We start from the raw sequence: 19,310 nt of genomic DNA on the forward strand, positions 1-19,310 counted from the left end.
ACCAAGGCCATCAGAATTGGTAGTGGTAGTGGGAGGGGTAAAGATGCCCCCTCTGGCTCCCGAGGTCTTCATTACATTTCACTAGCTGAAGGACCCCAGGAGTCCTTCATGCTCAGCTCCCTACTCTTCACCCTGCAGGGCAGGGTCCTACACAGCTATTGTGCAGGAATCCACGGGCTTGAGCCTGGGATCTGGCTCTCCATGGGATTCTGTGGAGCCACTCTTTGAAGAGTCAGTCTCCTCGGCTCCTCTCTTAACCCATTTCTGTTCAGTTCCCTCTGGCTGTTAATTACAGGGCATAAGATGATTTATGGACCTAGACACTTAGGCAAATAATTCGGTACCAAATATCAAGCTGATATTCTTGAAATATTGGCTCAACATATAATGAGAGCCAAGGCTGAGTGCTATGTGGGAGAATGGGGAACCACTGGTGCCAGCACGCTTTGTCCGCTCTCAGCATAGAGCATTTCTGCTCTGATCCCAAACTCCGCCCACTCTGCCTTCGATGCACAATGCCCTCCAGCTTCGGGGTTCCTCTCCCTGGAAGATTGTCTGGTGACTACCCTTCACCCCAGCAGGCCCTTGAGTTCTACTCTTTACCGCCTGCTCATAGAAGGTTCGCTTCCAACCACACGTTGCTTCTTCCTGAAAGGTCACAGATACCGTAGTGTTTGGGACCCCTCACTGCTGCTGCTTAGGCACCAGCCTGGCTAGCCCCCCACTTTATCTCGCTGTGGCTCACAACAAGCTTATATTGTAACAGTTTGACCACACTCACTGCCTGTTCTAAGGGCTGGTGTGGTAGGGGAAGTAGGAAGGAAGGGGGAGTCCTTTTTCACCCCAATCTCCGATTCCTCATGCACAAGCCTGGAGGTTCCTACATCCATCCTTTTGCCTTAAGAGAAATAAATCCCCTAGTTGAATTTTTTTCAGTTCCTCCGAACAATTTTAAACTATCCATGCTCTTGCTAAAATCTGTGTGTACATCATAAACTTATTCTTTGTACTTGCAAACTAAAAAAATGAAGTTAAAGGAAAAATAAACTGCACACACACACACACACACACACACACACACACACACAACGTTTGACATATTTTTCAGCACCGAAAAGGAAGAAAAAGAAAAACAAAACACCCCACCATCAGCGAGTACCCTGATAATGATTTCAAAGGGGGAAAGACCTAAGCTGGGTTTGTCAGAGGGAAAATCTCCCTTAGTACATTTTCACTATCACATCAGACATCTCCCCTCTGTAAGCACATGGCCAAGACCTGAGTAACTGTGCAATTTAATGAGTGTTTTTTGTAAGTTATGCAAATACACAGCGCTTTGCTGATGGCCAGAGCGATCTAATTCCCGACCTTGATCCGGGTCTTGGTTCCCAGCCCCGCCGGGTGGCGTTTCCTGCCGGCAGCTCCGCGCGGCCCCAGGTGAGTCCTGCGCGCTCCCCACTTCCCGGGCTGCGGGAGGGGCTGGAGCGAAGGCGGAGGGCGGGACACGCGGGTTGGGGGACCGAGATCCGGGCCCTGATGCAGCTTCCTCCCGGCGGAGCCTTTCTGCACCCACCCCCGCAGCCCTACCCTAGCGCTCAGAGCCCTTCCAGGCCGTGCCTCCCGGAGGCGCGGAGCCCGCCCGGCGCGCCCCAGCCCTGCAGCTCCCGCCGGGGCGGAGGCCGCCGGACCGCGGAGATGCGGGGCGGGGGCAGGGCGCGGGGTAGGTGACTTTATCCCGCCTCTGTTTCCCAGCCCCGGGGAGCAATGACATCACGCGGCCTTCTCCAGGCGCCGACACAAAGAGAGGCGCGGAGAGGCCGCTGCGGGGAAAGCCGGCGGCCGCCGCTGCCGCCCCGGGCCCTGGGGCCCCGCCGGCCAGGCCCGCCGCCCGCGGCCCGCGCCCTCCCTCCTCCTTCTCCTCCTCCTCCTCCGCCGCCGCCGCCTCGGTCGCCGCCGCCCGCGCTCCCAGCCTGCAGCTGAGCCCGCGCCGGGCCGCCCGGCCCCTTCCCATGCGGGCGGCGCGGGCCCTGGGAGGGACGTCCGCAGCCAGCCGCGCAGCATGCACTGGGGGGTTGGCTTTGCCTCGTCCAGGCCGTGCGTGGTGGATTTGAGCTGGAACCAGAGCGTCTCCTTCTTCGGCTGGTGGGCCGGGACCGAGGAGCCCTTCTCCTTTTATGGGGACATCATCGCTTTCCCTTTGCAGGATTACGGTGGGATCATGGCAGGGCTGGGCTCCGATCCCTGGTGGAAGAAAACACTTTACTTGACCGGGGGAGCTTTGCTGGCCGCAGCTGCGTATCTGCTCCACGAACTCCTGGTCATTAGGTGAGCGGGAGAGAGGGCCCCGCGCAGGGGCGCCGGAGGGGCACCTGGCCAGGGTAGGGCTGGCGCGAGGGGGGACCCGTGCCACCCCCTGGGTCACGACACCCAAATGCCCAGAGTCCTGTCCTTACCTTTCCCCAGAGGCAATCTGTGGTCACTTGGCTGTCGGGGGCAGTTAGCGTTGACAGGAGAATTAAACTGGTATTGCGAGGGGAAAACATTAGTGTCCCCATCTTTTCGTGCTGTAAGCAGTCTCTGGGTTGTTGTGGAGCAAAATAGTCTATTATGAAACTCCCTTAGGAATATCTTCAGTGCAGTATGTTTGCAACAATAGAATTAGGCCCTGTAGAAATAATAAGTTACCTTTTATGAAATGCCTTATTTGTTTATAGGTAATGATGCTGGAATATTAACCACTAACCTTATCTTTCTTACGGGTTAGTTCTTCACTGTCCCTCCCCAAATGTTAACCTCATCAAAAGGCTGAAATTGCAACCGCTCCAGAGACCTCTGGGTCCCTGTTGAAGATGCATGGCCAAGTGTAGTGGTGTGCAGTTTAGATGCAGTTTCCACCTGGTTATCTGCTAATCTGGTATTTAAAGTTACACACCATCTTCAGGTTTAAATGCCACTGTTGTGTGAGCAGCAGGAGATCTGGGAATAGGACTAGCACATGGGCGTGTTTGAAAGAACACGGGAGTCACCCCTGCCGTACACAGTTGTACCCGCTGCCTGCCGCAGAATATTTACAGGACTGACTTGGAAATACCAGAAAATGGAGGCCCCTGAGGTTGGTACATCCAGCTGGACACAAGATCTTTGAGTAGGGTTATACCATAGGTTGCTGTGATGGTTGTTTGGCTAATGGATACTAACCGTTAAAATTTCCATGCGTTTGAGCCCTCTGTCACTGGGAGATGACCAGAAGCAAGCAGTTATCAATAGCTTAGAATGTGCCTCGTGGCCAGTATTTTTTAAAGAGCGAGAAATGTGTCCAGGGGGGAATCCTACACAATAGGTTGTAAACAAAGACAGTGATAGGTGACCTTTAATAGGCTTGCAGGGATTCCAGGAGGACATTGTGACAGGCTAACTTAGATGTTGTGAATATTGTGAGAGGGTAGGAAATCATTTAGGTATGGGGAAATGTATTGGCTTTCATTTTATTTAGCCATAATTGAGAAGTTTTATTTTAAGCTTATTATGCATTGCATGCCCTCAATGAGCACAGTGCCTTGAATCTAGTTGAACCAAATAAAAACATTTTAAAGTGAAATGATCTCTCTAGATCATTTTATATTTTTGCTACATTTAGAACTTTATTTCAAGTTAGGTTTCAAGCTACATGAAAAGCTAAACTAAAACATGTATGCAGTAATTTAAATGGAAACCCTGTTGTTTCTCAATTATATTCAAGTCCAGAGCCTTTTCGGGATCCTAAACCCTGTGGCTCCTCACCAGTCATCCACTTTGTGGATGGCTTCACAGGACTGTCTAAACCTTGCTTAAATGACCTTGCAGAAATAGCTTGCCCTGGGAGCTGGCCACGCCCTGGTAGCTGTGGTTGCTGGACAGACAGCAGCTCTGCCCACAGATAAATCCCTTCCCCACTTAGGGGACTACTTGGATACTTCTTTAGATTTTTAACCCTTGATTTGTTCACTTTTGTTTCTTGACAGATGTTTAAGTTGAGTTGGGAAACCCTGTTATGATGCAGATAATAAAACTGGCTGCCCTTTTTGAGCCCTTAGTAGGGGCTCTGGGAAGAAATGCTTTACTTGCAGGATTGCCTTTATCCCTTACAACTCGCGTTAGATGTTGATCTTCTCTTCATAGGTAAGGAAATTGTGGCCGAGGGAGGTTAAGGAACTTGCCCTAGATCACACAGTAAGAGTAGTAGGATCCAGATTCAAATTTGAGAATGTGTTTTGGCTGAGCCTGCACTTTATACTACTGCTTCCTCGAAAATACCAATTCTGAAATAGGTTTTGGTGGGGGAGAGGAATAGAAATGTAGAGAATTGGGCCATTGCTCAGGGAAGACCGGCCTATGGCAGGGACCTGAGTTTTTGACAGCCTCTAGGGGCACAGAGGGATGGGGGAAAAGACTGAGAAAGGTCAAGGACTGAGATTCAAAAGTTACATGATACACACTTCCACTTAAGGTGAAATCTCAGTTTCAGTTGTCTCTGTAGTTTAGGCAAAACACAAAGCAATCCAAAATATACAGGATGGACAATAAACTTTGAAATGGCTACACTATCTGAATTCACTGGCAATTGTAAAGTCTTCACCATCCTACTTGGATTTGCTGCTGCGTAGATTTAACCTTAATCTATGGCTGCATTTCCAGAGTGGAAAGTAAAGTTGACAGGTGAGAATTATTTAGGAAGTTTCATTAATGAGTATAACCAAAGTAGGTACTTTGGATTTTGTCCATGTTTTCCCCACCACAATATTTTTAAACAGATATAGTCCCAACCCTCTACTCTTTTCTCCCTGAGTGGAGATATCCTAACAGCTATCTTAAATTCAGTCCAGCATTGGGAAATATATTGTTTGTAAACTGATTGACTACAATAACTTTGTTAGTGGTAGCTCATTTGCCCTTTGTCCTAGAAAACTTGGGGAATTGGAGCAACCCATGGGTCATCTGATTTGCATAAACTAACAGCTCATCACCGCGGGAGGAGTGGCTAGTCTTGCTGCTCTACAGGTGTTCTCTTATACAACCTTCATTATAAGGATACTTTTAAAAATACAGCTGTCCAGGAAACAGGTCTCCTACTCCTCTGATCCTAAGTTAGAGAGAGGTGCCTGATGTGTGGAAGGAGGGCTCCAGGGACAGATTGGGTTCAAATTCACTGCCTTTAATTAACCACGTGACCTTGGATCTGAGAGTAAGCTTCTTGGTTACTTGGTTTTCTCATCTGTCAAATGGGGATGATAATAGTAGCCTTCCTCGTATTAATACATATGAAATGCTTAGCACACAGTTTGACATATAGTGAGCATTCAATGAAAGTCGGACATCCTTAGTTATTATGGACTTTCATAAGAAACTTCCAGGCTTGAGTGGTCTGAGTCAAGCTGGCTGTTAGTAAAATTAACTTAGGATTTGTCCATTTTGGTGTAGTTGAAGTGCTTAAAAGCTTGGAAACTGAAGTTAACAACTTGATCTTAAATTGATATTCCTCGGGCAAGTTATTTGCCTCTGAGCTTCAATTTCCTTGTCTAGTGTAAAATATAAGTATAGTATAAGATGCTAAATTTATACTATATCAATATCCTCCCGAGAGTGTTACTGAAATAATTTAATATGCATTATGTATACAAAGCCATCGGCATATATGCTTATCACATAGTTAGCACCCATTCTTTTTATGACAAGGCCCAAGTTAACGATTAAAATTTAGATCCCTTCCAATGGGGATTTTAAATTTATCAAGTGGTGTAAGGAATTTTATATTTATCTCCTATCCTTTCAGGTCTTAAATGTTTGCTTGGCTAATTTACATAAAAATACCACTCTGTGGCTTGAATTATTTGAACCGACAAAATCAGTTAATTGTCAAATCAACAGTTTGCACTTTCCAGGAACATAGTCTAAATGACTTCTTAATTTTAATATCTGACTTCCCAAACATTTCATCTAAATGGAAGCCTTTGTTTTATAGTAGATATTGCCAGAAAGCAGCAAATATATTTATTCTTTTGACCAGTATTTTCAAAATGAGCCATTTCTTAACTCCTTAAGCGGAAAGGGCATTCTGGTGGTAAACTTCTCCAAAGGAGTTTGTTTTGTTGAATGGAGATGCTGCAGTGAGCATCTGTGTCATGACGATCCGAAAAGCTTGTCTTTGCTTGTTTGTGTAAAAGTCCATGAGGGAACGATGTGGGAACCAGAAGCTCAGGGAAGGCCAGAAGGAAGAGTGGGAAGTGGTTGGGTAGGCTGAAACACGGACATTTCAGAAGGTTCATGTGGTGGGGCTTTGTGAAGTATTAAGATTTTGTAGTTTAAGGGCATAAGACCATACCTCTTTGAGGGAGAATAAAGTCTACTGTTACATAATGCTTGATAGCTCGCTAAATGCTTCTAGATATTATATTATTTAATTGTCAGGATAATAATTGATGCAGAGTAGGTACTGTCCTCACTGCCTGTGTGAGAGAGAAGAGATCTAGGGTAACATGGCCAGTAGGAAGCAGGGCTTGGACTTGACCCCACATATCCAGACTTGGAATCCAGCATTTGTTTTGCCTCATGGGGGCTATTGAAAAACTGTGCCAGGGAAGTCCTCCTCCCCGCCCCCCAAAAAAAAAGCCAAATGAAAAGGTAGATATGTGGCTGAGACAGAAGAAGGGGTAATAAGGTATATGCTGTGTGGTGAAAGTGGGGACCCTGTGAAATAGAGAGGATGAGCTAGAGAGCCCAGAAGCTAGTTTCCTCAGGACCAGAGGCGAAAGGCCAGGTGAGGGCATGGGTAGTTTGGAAGAGGGACCAGAATACTCAGAGTCTCAGGTTCCCTGCAGACTGGGTCATGGCACAGTAAATCTGCACGGTTATTCCAGGGTCCTATGGATGAATAGACCGTTTCATGGTACCATGTAGTGGTCAAGATCATAGGCTCTCACTACCTGGTGCAGTCCAGGTTGTGCCTTTTACTGCTGATGTGACTTAGGGAAAGTTAATCCTCTGTGCCTCAGTTTCCTCATCTACAAAACCTGGATAACAATAGTACCTACCTCATAAGGTTATCGTGAAGGTTAAATGAGAAAATACCTGTGAGGCTTTCAGAGCAATGACACAGTAAGCACAGAATATCATTTTTTAATCCATCCACGTTGTCCCTGGCAGGTAAGCACAGCCAGCTGGGGACGAGGTGGACCTGTACCAGAGAGCACTCTTCCTGCCCATAGGCTGCAGATCCCAGAAGGCGGATGACGTGTAGTTACGTGTCTGAGCCCTTGGGGTCATGATCATATCAGAGTTTGTAAGGTTCTTTTGTGTTTCAACCAAGCTTCCACTCTCAATGCTGCTGGGTGAGGTGAGCCCCTGTGACAAACAGATCTGCTTGCTCATTGAGGAGCCACAGCCCAACAGGCATCTCGGAGGAACTGATTGTATAACACGTGGACTGTCCTTTATTTCTGTTTTGGTTTTAACAGGAAACAGCAAGAGATTGACTCCAAAGATGCCATTATTTTGCATCAGTTTGCAAGACCTAACAATGGTGTTCCCAGTTTATCTCCTTTCTGTTTGAAAATGGAAACTTATTTACGGATGGCTGACTTACCCTATCAGGTACTTGCGTGCAAGTCTTTTATTCTAACGACAGCAATGTTGGTTAGAGAGCAGTACCTCATCTCACATGGTGGGAAGGGCTGGCACTTCGAGCTAGAGGGGGTGAGTATGCAAGTAGCAGTGCCCAGTCCTTAGTAGATACAGAGCAGACTTGACTCCAGGATCTGTTGATTTTTACATCCAGTTTAATGAAGGGTCAGAAGGATGTGGACTTTTGTAGGGTTCAGGGCCATGTTATTTTTTTCCTGGCATAGAGTATACTTTATACTGGTTATCGTTGGGCTAGGACTACTGGGCAGCTATTAATAAGGTGGGTGTACCATTGTCTGACATGGTTTTTTCCTTTAGGTTTCTATTGATTGACAGCTTATATTTCATCTCTCATGAGCCCTGCTGGGGCAGAACACCCAGCAGGCCACCGGGGAGGTACCTATAGATTTTGTGAGTTTTTCCACAGTGCTCCATGTTTTGTTTGAGTGACTTTCATCAGGGAAACACTTGCTCATTTCAGCATCAGAGAGTGAACAGAGGACTGTTTTTAAGGGTGTATATTTTTCTCTGAGCAATGCTTGAGCTGTGCTTCACAAATTTGACAGGTTGTGTTTTCATTGTCATTCAGTTCTATGTATTTAAACAAAATTCCCTTGTATTTTTCTTTTTTCTAGTCATAAGCATTTTCGTTTTAAAACTTGACTTTTTAAATTTAAAAAAAAAATTATGGTCAGAGCGGGTAGTCTTTGTGATATTAATTCCTTGGAATTTACTGACTCTTTAGCCTAGTGTGTGGCTACTTTTTATAAATGCTGAAAATAATTACGTATTCTCTTGGCTGTAGAGCTCTCTCTCTATCTACTTGCTCAGTGATGTTTAGTGTATTGTTTTGACCTTCTGTATCTCTGCTTATTTTTTTGTCTGCCTGTTCTAGCAGTTTCTGAAAGGAACAGGTTAAAATATTCAAGTGTGCTTGTTGATTTCTCTTTTTCTTGTCATGCTGTGGTTCTTATTTACATAGTCGAGGTTATATTGTTAGGTCTATATAATATGAAAGATCACATCTTTTACCATTTAGTTTCTTTTCTAGCATATAGTAGCCATCTCTGTCCCTTATACATGCTTTTAACCTTGAATTCTATGTTATCAGATGTTGAGGTTGATTCTCCAGCTTTTTCTTTCTTTTTTGGCTCTTGTTTGCTTGAGATATCTTTCTCCATCCTCATTCTCTATTTTTTGTGTATTTGTCTTTTGTAGGCAATGTATTACTTATAGTCAATCTGAGAGTTCTTAATTGGTGAGTTTAATCCATTTATACTTGTAATTATTATTTTATTAGTACTTATTTCTATCATTTTCTCCTTACTATTACTTTGTTTTCCATTTTTCTCTCATTTCCTACTTTCTAATGGATAGTTAAAATCCTTTTCTTGTCATTTAAAACAAATTCCATTTTTGTTGTTATAGTGGTTGCTCTTAAGATAAAAATTTATGTGTATTTATCCCTATTCATTTCTTAAATGTGGCACATTCTGAATTTGTCCTCTAATGATACAAGCATGTTAGCAGATTCACGTGAACCTTGGGTCTCTGTCTTCCCAGCCCTCATCCCAATTGTGTTGCTGTTGTATGTTTTACTTCTGAAATTTTGGAAACACTACTTTTTTGGGGTCCTTTTTTAGACAACAAGCCTCATTAAGTTATTTGACTAGCCTAATTTCTCATATATCTTATCCTACAGGATTTATGTATCTTCCTATGTGAGTGCTTCCTTGGTGAATCTTTTCAGAATGAGCCTTTCAGTGGCCAGTCTTCGATGGCTTTGCATGCCTGAAACATCTTTATTATGCCCTCATATTGGACAATTCTATGTTCAGAGTTCTTTTCCTTCAGTGATTTAAAAATTATATTTTCTTTTTTAATATAAAAATTTAAAAATACTACTCCATTGTCTTTTTGCATCAGTGTTGCTCTTGAAAAATCTGATATTAATCTGATTCTATTTCTCAAAGGAAGCTTTTAGAATTTGTGTTTAATCTCAAGATTCTTAAATTTCACTGGAATGTGCCTTGGTGGGGGGTCTTTATGTGTCTTGTTTGGTCCTTTATAAACTCTTTTAATCTTAAGTCTTTAATCTCTTTTTAATTCTGGGGGAATTATCAATTTTCTTCACACATCTCCTTTTCTTATTTGTTTGTTTTCCTTGTCTTCTTTCCTGTTCCCTGTTTTCTGGACACTAACACCTCTGCTTTTATTTTCTGCATCTCTGAATGTATCCCTGTATTCTTTTTCTCTCCTTCTAGGAGAGTTCATCTCTCTGATCTCCCATTGCATTGCTCTGATCTCTTCTTGCAGCCATTGTGATAGTTCTCTCATCGATTGAGTTCAACTTTTATATTTTTCTTCTTAACATTTCCCCTTGGTTTGAATTACTAATTTCTTCCTTTATCTCTTGGAGGATATTTATTATGCTAATTAAAATTTTTTGGTCCCAATAATTCTGCTTCATGTTGTGTATATCCAGTCTGTTACCCTTCTCTTACAGAGGTTGTATTCCTCAGGTGTCTAGTTATTTTGGTTTGAGATCTCCTTTCACCAAGGATGTAGCTTCCCTGCCTGGGAATTTGTACTCAGGCCACAGGTGGTGTGCCTCTGAGGGAGCTGAGAAAGGGAAGAAGCTGAGCCTGTTGCATCCCCAAGCCAGTGTGATCCCCCCGGTTTGCTGCCACTCCTCCAAATGGCTCCCACAGGTCAGGGGTTCACCTTTAAGCTCTTACAGAGTAGCAGCATTGGGAGGAGATAGTCTTTGGCTGGAGACAGACCAGCAGGGAGGTGGCAGGGGGAAGCTTCCTCACCCAGGCAATATTTGGCTGCCCTAATAATAATATTACCCCTCCAATTCCTGACTCCCCATGGTCTGTGCTTTCTGAGTCAGTTCTTCTACAAAAGAGGGGATGGGGTCAGCAGTGATCCTTTTAAGGCAGCGCTGGGACAAGATCAATGACATGTTCTCAGCTGGGTATGTGTTATTATGGAGGTCCTCTGAGAATATGGTGGAGTGGCACTGCATCTGGACCTTGGGGGGGGGGGCCTGGGAGGGCATGGGGTCTTCATGACTAGGAACTAGAATTAAGGTGAGTCTGGAGAGAGAAACAGGGAGAACATTATTCAGGACTTCCTAAGCCAGTGATGAAGAAGAAAATAGCAATAAAAACAGATAAGGCTTGGATCGTCTAAGTGTATTGGACCAGGTTTGTAAAATCATTGCTCAGCTTGGTGTTGGCGGTGGGCACTTGGAGATGTGTGCCAGTCACCGAGGGGCGCAAATGGAAGGAAGAGGTTGCTTGCCTGCAGCTACGTGTCTGTTCCATCATCTCTCTTGACCAGATTGCCTCCTTTGTCCATGAGAGCTTTGGGGCAGTTAGAGTCCAAAACCTGAGTTTTATGCTGTGCAACCTCTGTCTGCTATCCAAGATCTTGTGTGCCCCTGACTACTGATGAAGTAAGCCTGCTGTCTGCAGTGGCTGCAGCAGCTGCCAGGCGGTTCTGCCCTCCCCTCCCCTCCCCTCCCCTCCCCTCCCTTCTGGCCAACAAGCACTGATTTCGGCTGCCCTGCCTTCACCAGTAGCCTCTGGACCTACCTTTCTTCCTGTTTTAGAGCCACTACTTGTATTTAGTATAACTGAAGCATCAGAACACACCTCGCTGTGAAGCCTGAAGCTATTAGAGAGGCCTTTGAGGTGGGGAATGCTTACCCCCTTCCAAAGTGATTATTTCTTGTTAAGTATATATTTTTAAAAAGGAATGGTATAGAGTAGTTTTTCTTCTGTGAGGTCTCTATGGAAAATAAATGGAGGGGGTGCTCAGCGCGGGGCAGAGATCTTAGGTAAAAGGAAAGTGGTTCTGAGATTTAGAAAGGGATGCTGTGTGCTTGCCTGGGTGCCTGGAGCCCTCTGTGCCATCAGGGAGGGTTTGTGTTGATGCAAGTGGTGCCCGGGAAGTGCGGGGGGGGCCATTTCTCCACGATCAATAGAGAGGTTTTGTCATGTCCCCAGGGAACCCCATCCTCCTCTGCCCCTTCTTTGCCCTGTGCCTTTCAAAAAAAAGATTAAACTGTCATGTTCCTAAGAGCACAACTTTATATTTGAAGCTTTTTTTATTTAATAACCTAAGTGAGACTGGAATAAATATTTTATGACCATTAGAAGGCACTCACGGGCTTTTAAAAAAAAACCTGATGTATTGGTCATAGTTATTATTTTTTGAAAACCAGGATATAAATATTGGTAGGTTAATTTTTAAAACTTTTCATTTTGTAATAATTATAGATTCATAGGAAGTTGCAAAAAAATGTAGGGAGATCCCACAGAAATGGTTAATTTAAAAAAAAATGCAACTAGCTTTTCTGTTTTTTCTGATTACATGTAGATGACATACGGTCTTTTAAGAATTTCAACATAAATGTGTAAGTGGAAAACGAAAATCACCTGACATGCTTCTACCTAGAGATTGCTATCATCCTTCCTTACATTTCTCTAGACATACATTAAGACACCTACCTCATGTGACATAACTGGTTGTATAAGAAGCATGCATTAGCTTGGTGCAAAAGTGATTGTGGTTTAAAAGGTTGAAAATAATTGCAAAAACAGCAGTTACTTTTGCACCAGTATTTGCACTAATATTTCACACAGTAAATTTTTTTTTAAGAGAAAGGAAAAAGACAGTGGCTCCTTTGGAACTCTCTGCTTTGGCTCTAACCCCTAACTTTTGATGTTCTATTTATTTGCTGGTCTTATCTTTTTCCCCCATCTTTTTGAAAATTTTCTAAGCTACAGACAAGTTAGAAGAATAGTATGCAGAACACCTGTAGGCCCTTCATTTGTATTAACCAATTGTTAATGTGTTGCCTTCTTTGCTTTATTTCTCTTTATATGTGCCTTTAGGTACACTTTCTTTTTTTTTTTTTTGGATTAGCCATTTGAAAGTAGGCTGCAGAAATCATGACACTTGACTCTACTACTTCAGTGTGCATCTCCAAAGAATAAGGACATTCTTCTATAAACCTACCGTGTTTTCCCAAAAATAAGACCTAGCTGGACAATCAGCTCTAATGCGTCTTTTGGAGCAAAAATTAATATAAGATCCAGTCTTATAGTAAAGTAAGGCTGGGTTTTATATTAATTTTTGCTCCAAATGACGCATTAGAGCTGATTGTCTGGCTAGGTCTTATTTTTGGGGAAACACGGTAGTAGATGCATGGATTTTTTTCAGTGTGTTATAATCCACAAAAGTTGCTCAAATTACCTCAAATTTAGTCAGTGGGTGACCTTTCAAGATGGCTGTGGGGTGCAGACAATGGAATGGATATAAATTTAACTGAAAAGTTGGGGGCATCATGGCTGTGAAACAAATCAGGGTCCCGTAACTCTGGGATTTCCTTTAAGGTCTCAAATTCTCCATCCCAAAATGGGGATGATGATGTTCATACTTCTGATGAAGGCACTTTGTCAAACACTTCATTTCACTTTCTGATTTGATTCTAGCAACTGTTATGACATTATCCCCAGTCTGTAGATGAGGAAATTGAGGCCCAGGGAGGATTAGGGAGAACCAGGGAGGTCCAAGGCCACACAGTGAATAAATGATGGAGCCAGATTTTGAAACCCAAAGCCCATGGATTTCACTGATGTGCTGAGAATGTAGCGTACATGTAGGTGTTAATCTCACCTGGGACAGACGTGCATGGGGAAACATCAGCTCGAAAAAATACAGAGGATTTACGCCTTCATCTTTCTTCTCAAAATTACTTTTAGAAATTACCCTCAGTGGAACAGTCAGACTACAATAGCTTAAATAAAACTAGACCAGGATTTCTTTAATACTTTTAAAGAAGTTAAGGAAATTATTATATACAATAATGTAAATATATACCTATATAAATGTAAGTATTACTTTTAAAATATATTTTTTATTTTAAAAATAACATAACCACATTCAGAAAAATTGAGATGCATGGAAAAGATCACCTGCATCTCACCCACAATCTTGCCAATGACTTGACATTTTTGTGTTTCCTTTTTAAAATATTTTTTCAATTTATCTAACTTTATTTTTTTTAAAGATTTTATTGGGGAAAGGGGGAACAGGACTTTATTGGGGAACAGTGTGTACTTCCAAGACTTTTTTCCCAAGTCAAATTGTTATCCTTTCCGTCTTAGTTTTGGAGGGCGCAGCTCAGCTCCAGGTCCAGTTGCCATTGCTAGTTGCAGGGGGCACAGCCCACCATCCCTAGCGGGTTGTCGAACTGGCAACCTTGTGGTTGAGAGCCCACACTCCAACCAACTGAGCCATCAGGGAGGCAGCTAAGCTCAAGGTGCCGTGTTCAATCTTAGTTGCAGGGGGCATTGCCCACCATCCCTTGCGGGACTTGAGGAATTGAACTGGCAACCTTGTGGTTGAGAGCCCACTGGCCCACGTGGGAATCGAACTGGCAGCCTTCGAAGTTAGGAGCAGGGAGCGCTAACCGCCTGAGCCACTGGGCCGGCCCAATTTATCTAACTTTTAGTCAGACATAATCAGTGCCTCTAAAATGTTGTTTCCTGTTGTTTTATTCTTTGTCTTTTTTTTTTTTTTTTTACCTTGTAATCAAAATGAAATTTTTGATGATAAAAACACTAGAACTTTCATTTCCATAGGCATTGGTCATTCATTTCTATTATTCCAACTTTAAAATGTGGTCTAGATAAAAATGTACCGAGTACCCAGGGAGAGGGTAGTCTACATGGAAAGGCAGATGGGTAAATAGAAATATACACTGTATAATGGAAGCATGAGGGAAAAGTAGACAATGGTTGCACTTCACACTAACAAGGTGAAATTTGAACTAAATTTTTGGATGGATGAGACTGCAGAGAATAGGGAAAGGGATTCCTATAAAAAGTATAGAGTGTGCAAAGTCAGACAGGTGGCAAAGAATTTGTTGGCTGGATGAAGGTAGTTTGGAATTGAGGAGGCCAGAGGGACTGAGAGCAAGGGGGCTGGGCCGGGGGGCCGTGGCGAGGTGGTGTGGGCCTACACTTGCTATGTGAAGGGGGTTAGATGCGATCCGTGAAAGCTGTTGGATAATTTTGAGCAGCAGAGGTCTTATGACTCATTTGCATTGCAAACAGTTCCCTCTGATGGCAGTGTGGAGGATGGATTGTACTTGTGAATCACAGGAGTCCAGAAGGGGATATGTTAGGAGGATATGGGTGGTATCAAGAGAAAACTGAAACTACTACTATATGGCAAATTTACATCTTTAGTGTACAAATTACAAGAATGTCAGATGTACTAGCACCTTTTAGAAATACATGATATTTCTCCTGGTTAACATCAAGGGTAATGTCCAGGGCCACCATATATGGTTGTACAGGTTGTTCACTGCACGACAGTGCGTGGCCCAGGAGTGGGGGCAAGGAGTGCTTGCCAGGCTGTGATCCCTGGCCTGGACTGTATCCACCCTGAGGAAGTTCCGTTTTCCCAATTGCACAAAAGTGATATGGCTGACAGCAGCCCCAATAACTCCCTTGTCCAGGCTGGGCTCAGAATGAATTTCTTTCACATAAGCAATGAGATAAAGTATCAAGACACCAAAAGACAGAGACCAAAGTCCCCATTATTCTCTGCCAAAGACAGCAGGAAGCAACATTTAGCTAGGACCTACTCTACTTTGCAGCTTTCCAAAGAGGTGGTATTTCCTCAAAGGTCTGAGAAGCCTGGGACCCTCAAGCGCAGTCCAATCCCAGTCCTCGTGGGCACAAATGGACAACTGCTTTTAAGGGCCGTGATCTCTACTAGCCATAACCCTGTTGTCTTGGAGGCCAAATTCAGTGGTCCTACATACCACACAACAGGCAAGCATAATTCATAGACACAGAGAGACTTGATTTAGAAATTTTGCAACATTCTATTTTTTTATCACATGTGGTAAGATATACTGTTTGGTTTTGGGAAAAGGCACACACAAATCTTGGTGTGATATAGGTATGAACAATTAAAGCAATAGTCACTTTTGTTAACCCCAATGATTTCTCACATAAAAACACCCCAAACAGAGTTTCTTTCATGTCTTGGCAAATTTTGGCTTCCAGTCTAAAAGATTTGACCAGGGGTCTCCTAGAAGCGGGCCTTCCCATGCCTGTCTGTCATCATGCACCTTTGCAAGGAGGTACCCTCTTGTACAAGGCTTGATACAAATGGTTACTTGAGTTTACTTCTGTTTCTCTAGGCGGTGATGAGGGTAAATGGATGCCCCTAATGCAGAGGTGGCAGGCTCCGGGTGGGCGGGCCAGATCAGGCCTGTGAGCTGAGAAGAATTTTCACATTTTTAAATACTGTAGTTGAAAAAAGTCAAAAGAAAAATAATATTTTGTATTCCATTACATTCACCTTTCAGTATCCATAAACAACTTTTTATTGCCATTCTTATTCATTTATGTATTGCTGTGGTTGCTTTCATGCTGCAACTGCAAAGTTGAATTGTGATAGAGACCATATGACCTGTCCAAAATTTCCTATCTGGCCCTTTACAGAAAAAATTTGCTGACCCCCTAGGTTAGAGAAACAGTTTAAAGATGCAGAGACTGATGTATTTAAAATTTAATGCTATTTTTTAAAAAGAAAATACAGCTTTATTGAGGCATAATAGGTGTACTATAAACTGCACATATTTAAATTGTATACTTTGATACATTTTGACATATGTAAATTTGTACGAAAACACCACCACCATCAAGATAGTAATGTTTTCATTACTCACCAAGTATCCTTGTGCCTCTTTGTAATCCTTCCATCCTGTCACTTCCCGTCCCCCATCCTCCCTAGCAAACACTGATTGGCTTTCTGTCATATACCCTGGTTCCCCGAACATAAGACCTAGCTGGACCATCAGTTCTAATGTGTCTTTTGGAGCAAAAATTAATATAACACCAGTCTTATTTTACTATAATATAAAACCGGGTCTATATGCTATACTATACTGTACTGTACTGTACTAGACTAGACTAGACTAGACTAGACTAGACTAGACTAGACTATACTACTGGGTCTTATATTAATTTTTGCTCCAAAAGATGCATTAGAGCTGATGGTCTGGCTAGGTCTTATTTTTGGGGAAACACGGTAGATTAGTTTGTATTTTCTAGAGTTTCACATAAATGGAACCCTACAGTAAGTATTCTTTTTGTCAGGCTTATTTCGCTTAGCAACATTATCTTGAAATTCATCCATGTTATTGTATCAGTAGTTCCATTCCTTTTTAATTGCTGAATATATTTCATTCTAAGGTTGTGCCAGGATTTACTTAGTCATTTACCTCTCGATGTGCATTTGCTATTTCCCCGTTTTTGACAATTGCAAATAGAGCTTCTCTGAACATTTGTGTACAAGTCTTTGCATGGATTTATGCTTTCTTTTCTTTTGCGACTCTCTCTCTCTCTTTTTAAATTGGGGAATATTGGGGAACAGTGTGTTTTTTCAGGACCCATCAACTCCAAGTCAAGTCGTTGTTTTTTGTTGTTTTTTTCAATCTAGTTGTAGAGTCGTTGATTTCAATCTAGTTGTGAAGGACGCAGCTCAGTTCTAAGTCAAGTCGTTGTTTTCAATCTAGTTATGGAGGGCGCAGCTTACTGGCCCATGTGGGAATCGAACCGGCAACCTGTGTGTTATGAGCACTGCTCACTAACCAACTGAGCCAACTGGCCGCCGTCTTTCTTTCTTAGCAATAAGCCAGAGCCCATGATAAAATCTAATGGAGTAAAGTAATATTGTCATGTGAAGCAAATCTTTTTCTAAGAGTAACTTTTTATTCTTTCTAAGAGTTTACATGTGTACATTCACTTGAGTAGTAGAGTCACTATCAAATATATGGTCAGAATGTTTGTTTCTGTTAATCATCCAGTGAAATTTAAATAAAACATTGTTTTTATCTGTTTAAAATTTATTCTGCTTAGAACTATTTTGGTGGAAAACTTTCTGCTCAAGGGAAAATGCCTTGGATTGAATATAATCATGAAAAAGTTTCTGGCACAGAATTCATAATTGACTTTCTGGAAGAGAAACTTGGAGTGAATTTAAACAAACACCTTGGCCCTCATGAAAGAGCCATCTCCAGGGCGGTGACGAAGATGGTGGAGGAGCACTTCTACTGGTGAGTCCCCCGGGGTGCTGGGCGAGTGCCCAGGCCTGTCCCCATTCTTTGGAGTAAGCCAAGTTCTGGGTCACCTTTCAGATACTCCCCAAACTTTTTCATTTGAAAAGAAAACTTTTCAAAATTGTTCGGCATTCTGGCTGACTTAAGGGTCAAAGTTATGACTGTTAAGTTTCTAGGTAGCTAGAGCAGGTTTGACATTTTCTGTAGAGGCCCAGCTAGTACATATGTTAGACATTATGTGCCATATGTCTCTGTAGTAACTACAGTTGATCCTTGAGCAATGTGGGGGTTAGGGGCACCAATCCCTGCGCAGTCAAAATCCACATATAACTTTTGATTCCCCTAAAACTTAATGACTAATAAGTCTACTGTTGACCAGAAGCCTTACGGATAACATAAACAGTCAACTGACATATTTTATATATTATATGTATTATATACTGCATTCTTACAATAAAGTAAGCTAGAGAAAAGAAATACAGAGGGTGCCGAAAAATATATACACATTTTAAGAAAGGAAAAAGCTATTGAATTGTAATACTCAATATATACTGATAGCAAAAGATGAATACAAGTCACGTTTGACTTCTGAAATTACAAGAGGTGCTCAAAGTGGTTACCATCAGCATCCAGATACTTCTGATTACGGCAAACTACTGCTTGAGCAACGTTGACCAAAGTTTCCTCTGGTATACATTTTTTGGCACCCCACCCAGTATATTAAGAAAATAATAAGAGAAAATACACTTATAGTACTGAACATATTGAAAAAAAGTTTGTGTGTAAGTGAACCCACCCAGTTCGACCCCATGTTGTTCAAGGGTAAACCGTGTGCCCTGCTGTTGTGCTGCAAAAGTGGCCCTTAGAGGATATGCAAATGAATAAGCATGACTGTGTTTCAAAAAAAGCACTGAAATTTGAATTTAATTTAACATAAAATATTTTGTTTTTCTTCTCAACCATTTAAAAATGTAAAAATTTCTTAGCTCGAGGGCAGTGTCGTTGTCTGGAACTCACTAAGGTGAAGGAGCTATTTGAATAGACTGGGCTCTTTACCAATACAAACTGCTCTTTACCAATACAAATTAAAGTAACATTACATCAGATACCCAGAGGAGGGAACAGAAATCTAAGTCAGGAGTCTCAGGTGAAATAAGTTACGCAAGCTTTGTGAGACTATTGTCAATTTTCCTTAGCTGACCAGAGTGAATCTATGTTCCGGTAGTAAAGCATATGCTGCTTTCTGAGTGTCTTTGCCCTGATTGCTGGACGCCTAGCTTGTATTCCCTGAATCTGAAGCATCACACACACTGTGTTGAGGAGTTGGCCCCATTCTGTTCTGCACGTAGCGTTGTGCTGGCTGTGATACTTTGAGTTAAACAGACATGGTTCTTCTTGCTTACAAACTCATTGTCATGTGTTTTGTTTTTTTTCCTTTGTCTTTCATCCATTTTCTGGAGTTGTAGTACCTTTCTATACACCCAGTAGATAAAAGAAA

The 19,310-nt window shown here is 42.5% G+C and overlaps 1 protein-coding gene and 1 long non-coding RNA gene across 4 annotated transcripts in view; one reads left to right on the forward strand and one right to left on the reverse strand.

Moving 5' to 3' along the window:
- The first annotated feature begins 1,167 nt into the window (after window positions 1-1,167).
- FAXC (failed axon connections homolog, metaxin like GST domain containing) overlaps window positions 1,168-19,310 on the forward strand; it is a 74,255-nt gene continuing 56,112 nt past the window's right edge. The window contains exons 1-4 of one of the 3 annotated variants that reach the window (XM_019743398.3): window positions 1,168-1,437; window positions 2,204-2,325; window positions 7,491-7,626; window positions 17,613-17,809. In XM_019743398.3, coding sequence (XP_019598957.1) covers window positions 2,219-2,325; window positions 7,491-7,626; window positions 17,613-17,809 — 440 coding nt within the window. In that variant the 5' untranslated portion in view covers window positions 1,168-1,437; window positions 2,204-2,218. Of the gene's footprint in view, window positions 1,438-1,492; window positions 1,721-2,059; window positions 2,326-7,490; window positions 7,627-17,612; window positions 17,810-19,310 lie in introns of those variants that run through there. The other 2 variants (XM_019743397.3, XM_019743400.3) reach the window with 2 other exon arrangements.
- LOC141571688 (uncharacterized) lies at window positions 2,114-4,143 on the reverse strand. The gene is made up of 3 exons (XR_012496694.2): window positions 2,744-4,143; window positions 2,454-2,665; window positions 2,114-2,241 (listed from the first exon to the last, which is right to left on the reverse strand). It is a non-coding gene; the product is annotated as an uncharacterized LOC141571688 (long non-coding RNA).

The sequence above is a fragment of the Rhinolophus sinicus genome, chromosome 2, assembly GCF_057876585.1.
Source record: "Rhinolophus sinicus isolate RSI-liver-muscle chromosome 2, RSI-T2T, whole genome shotgun sequence".
Classification (NCBI taxonomy): Eukaryota; Metazoa; Chordata; class Mammalia; order Chiroptera; family Rhinolophidae; genus Rhinolophus; species Rhinolophus sinicus.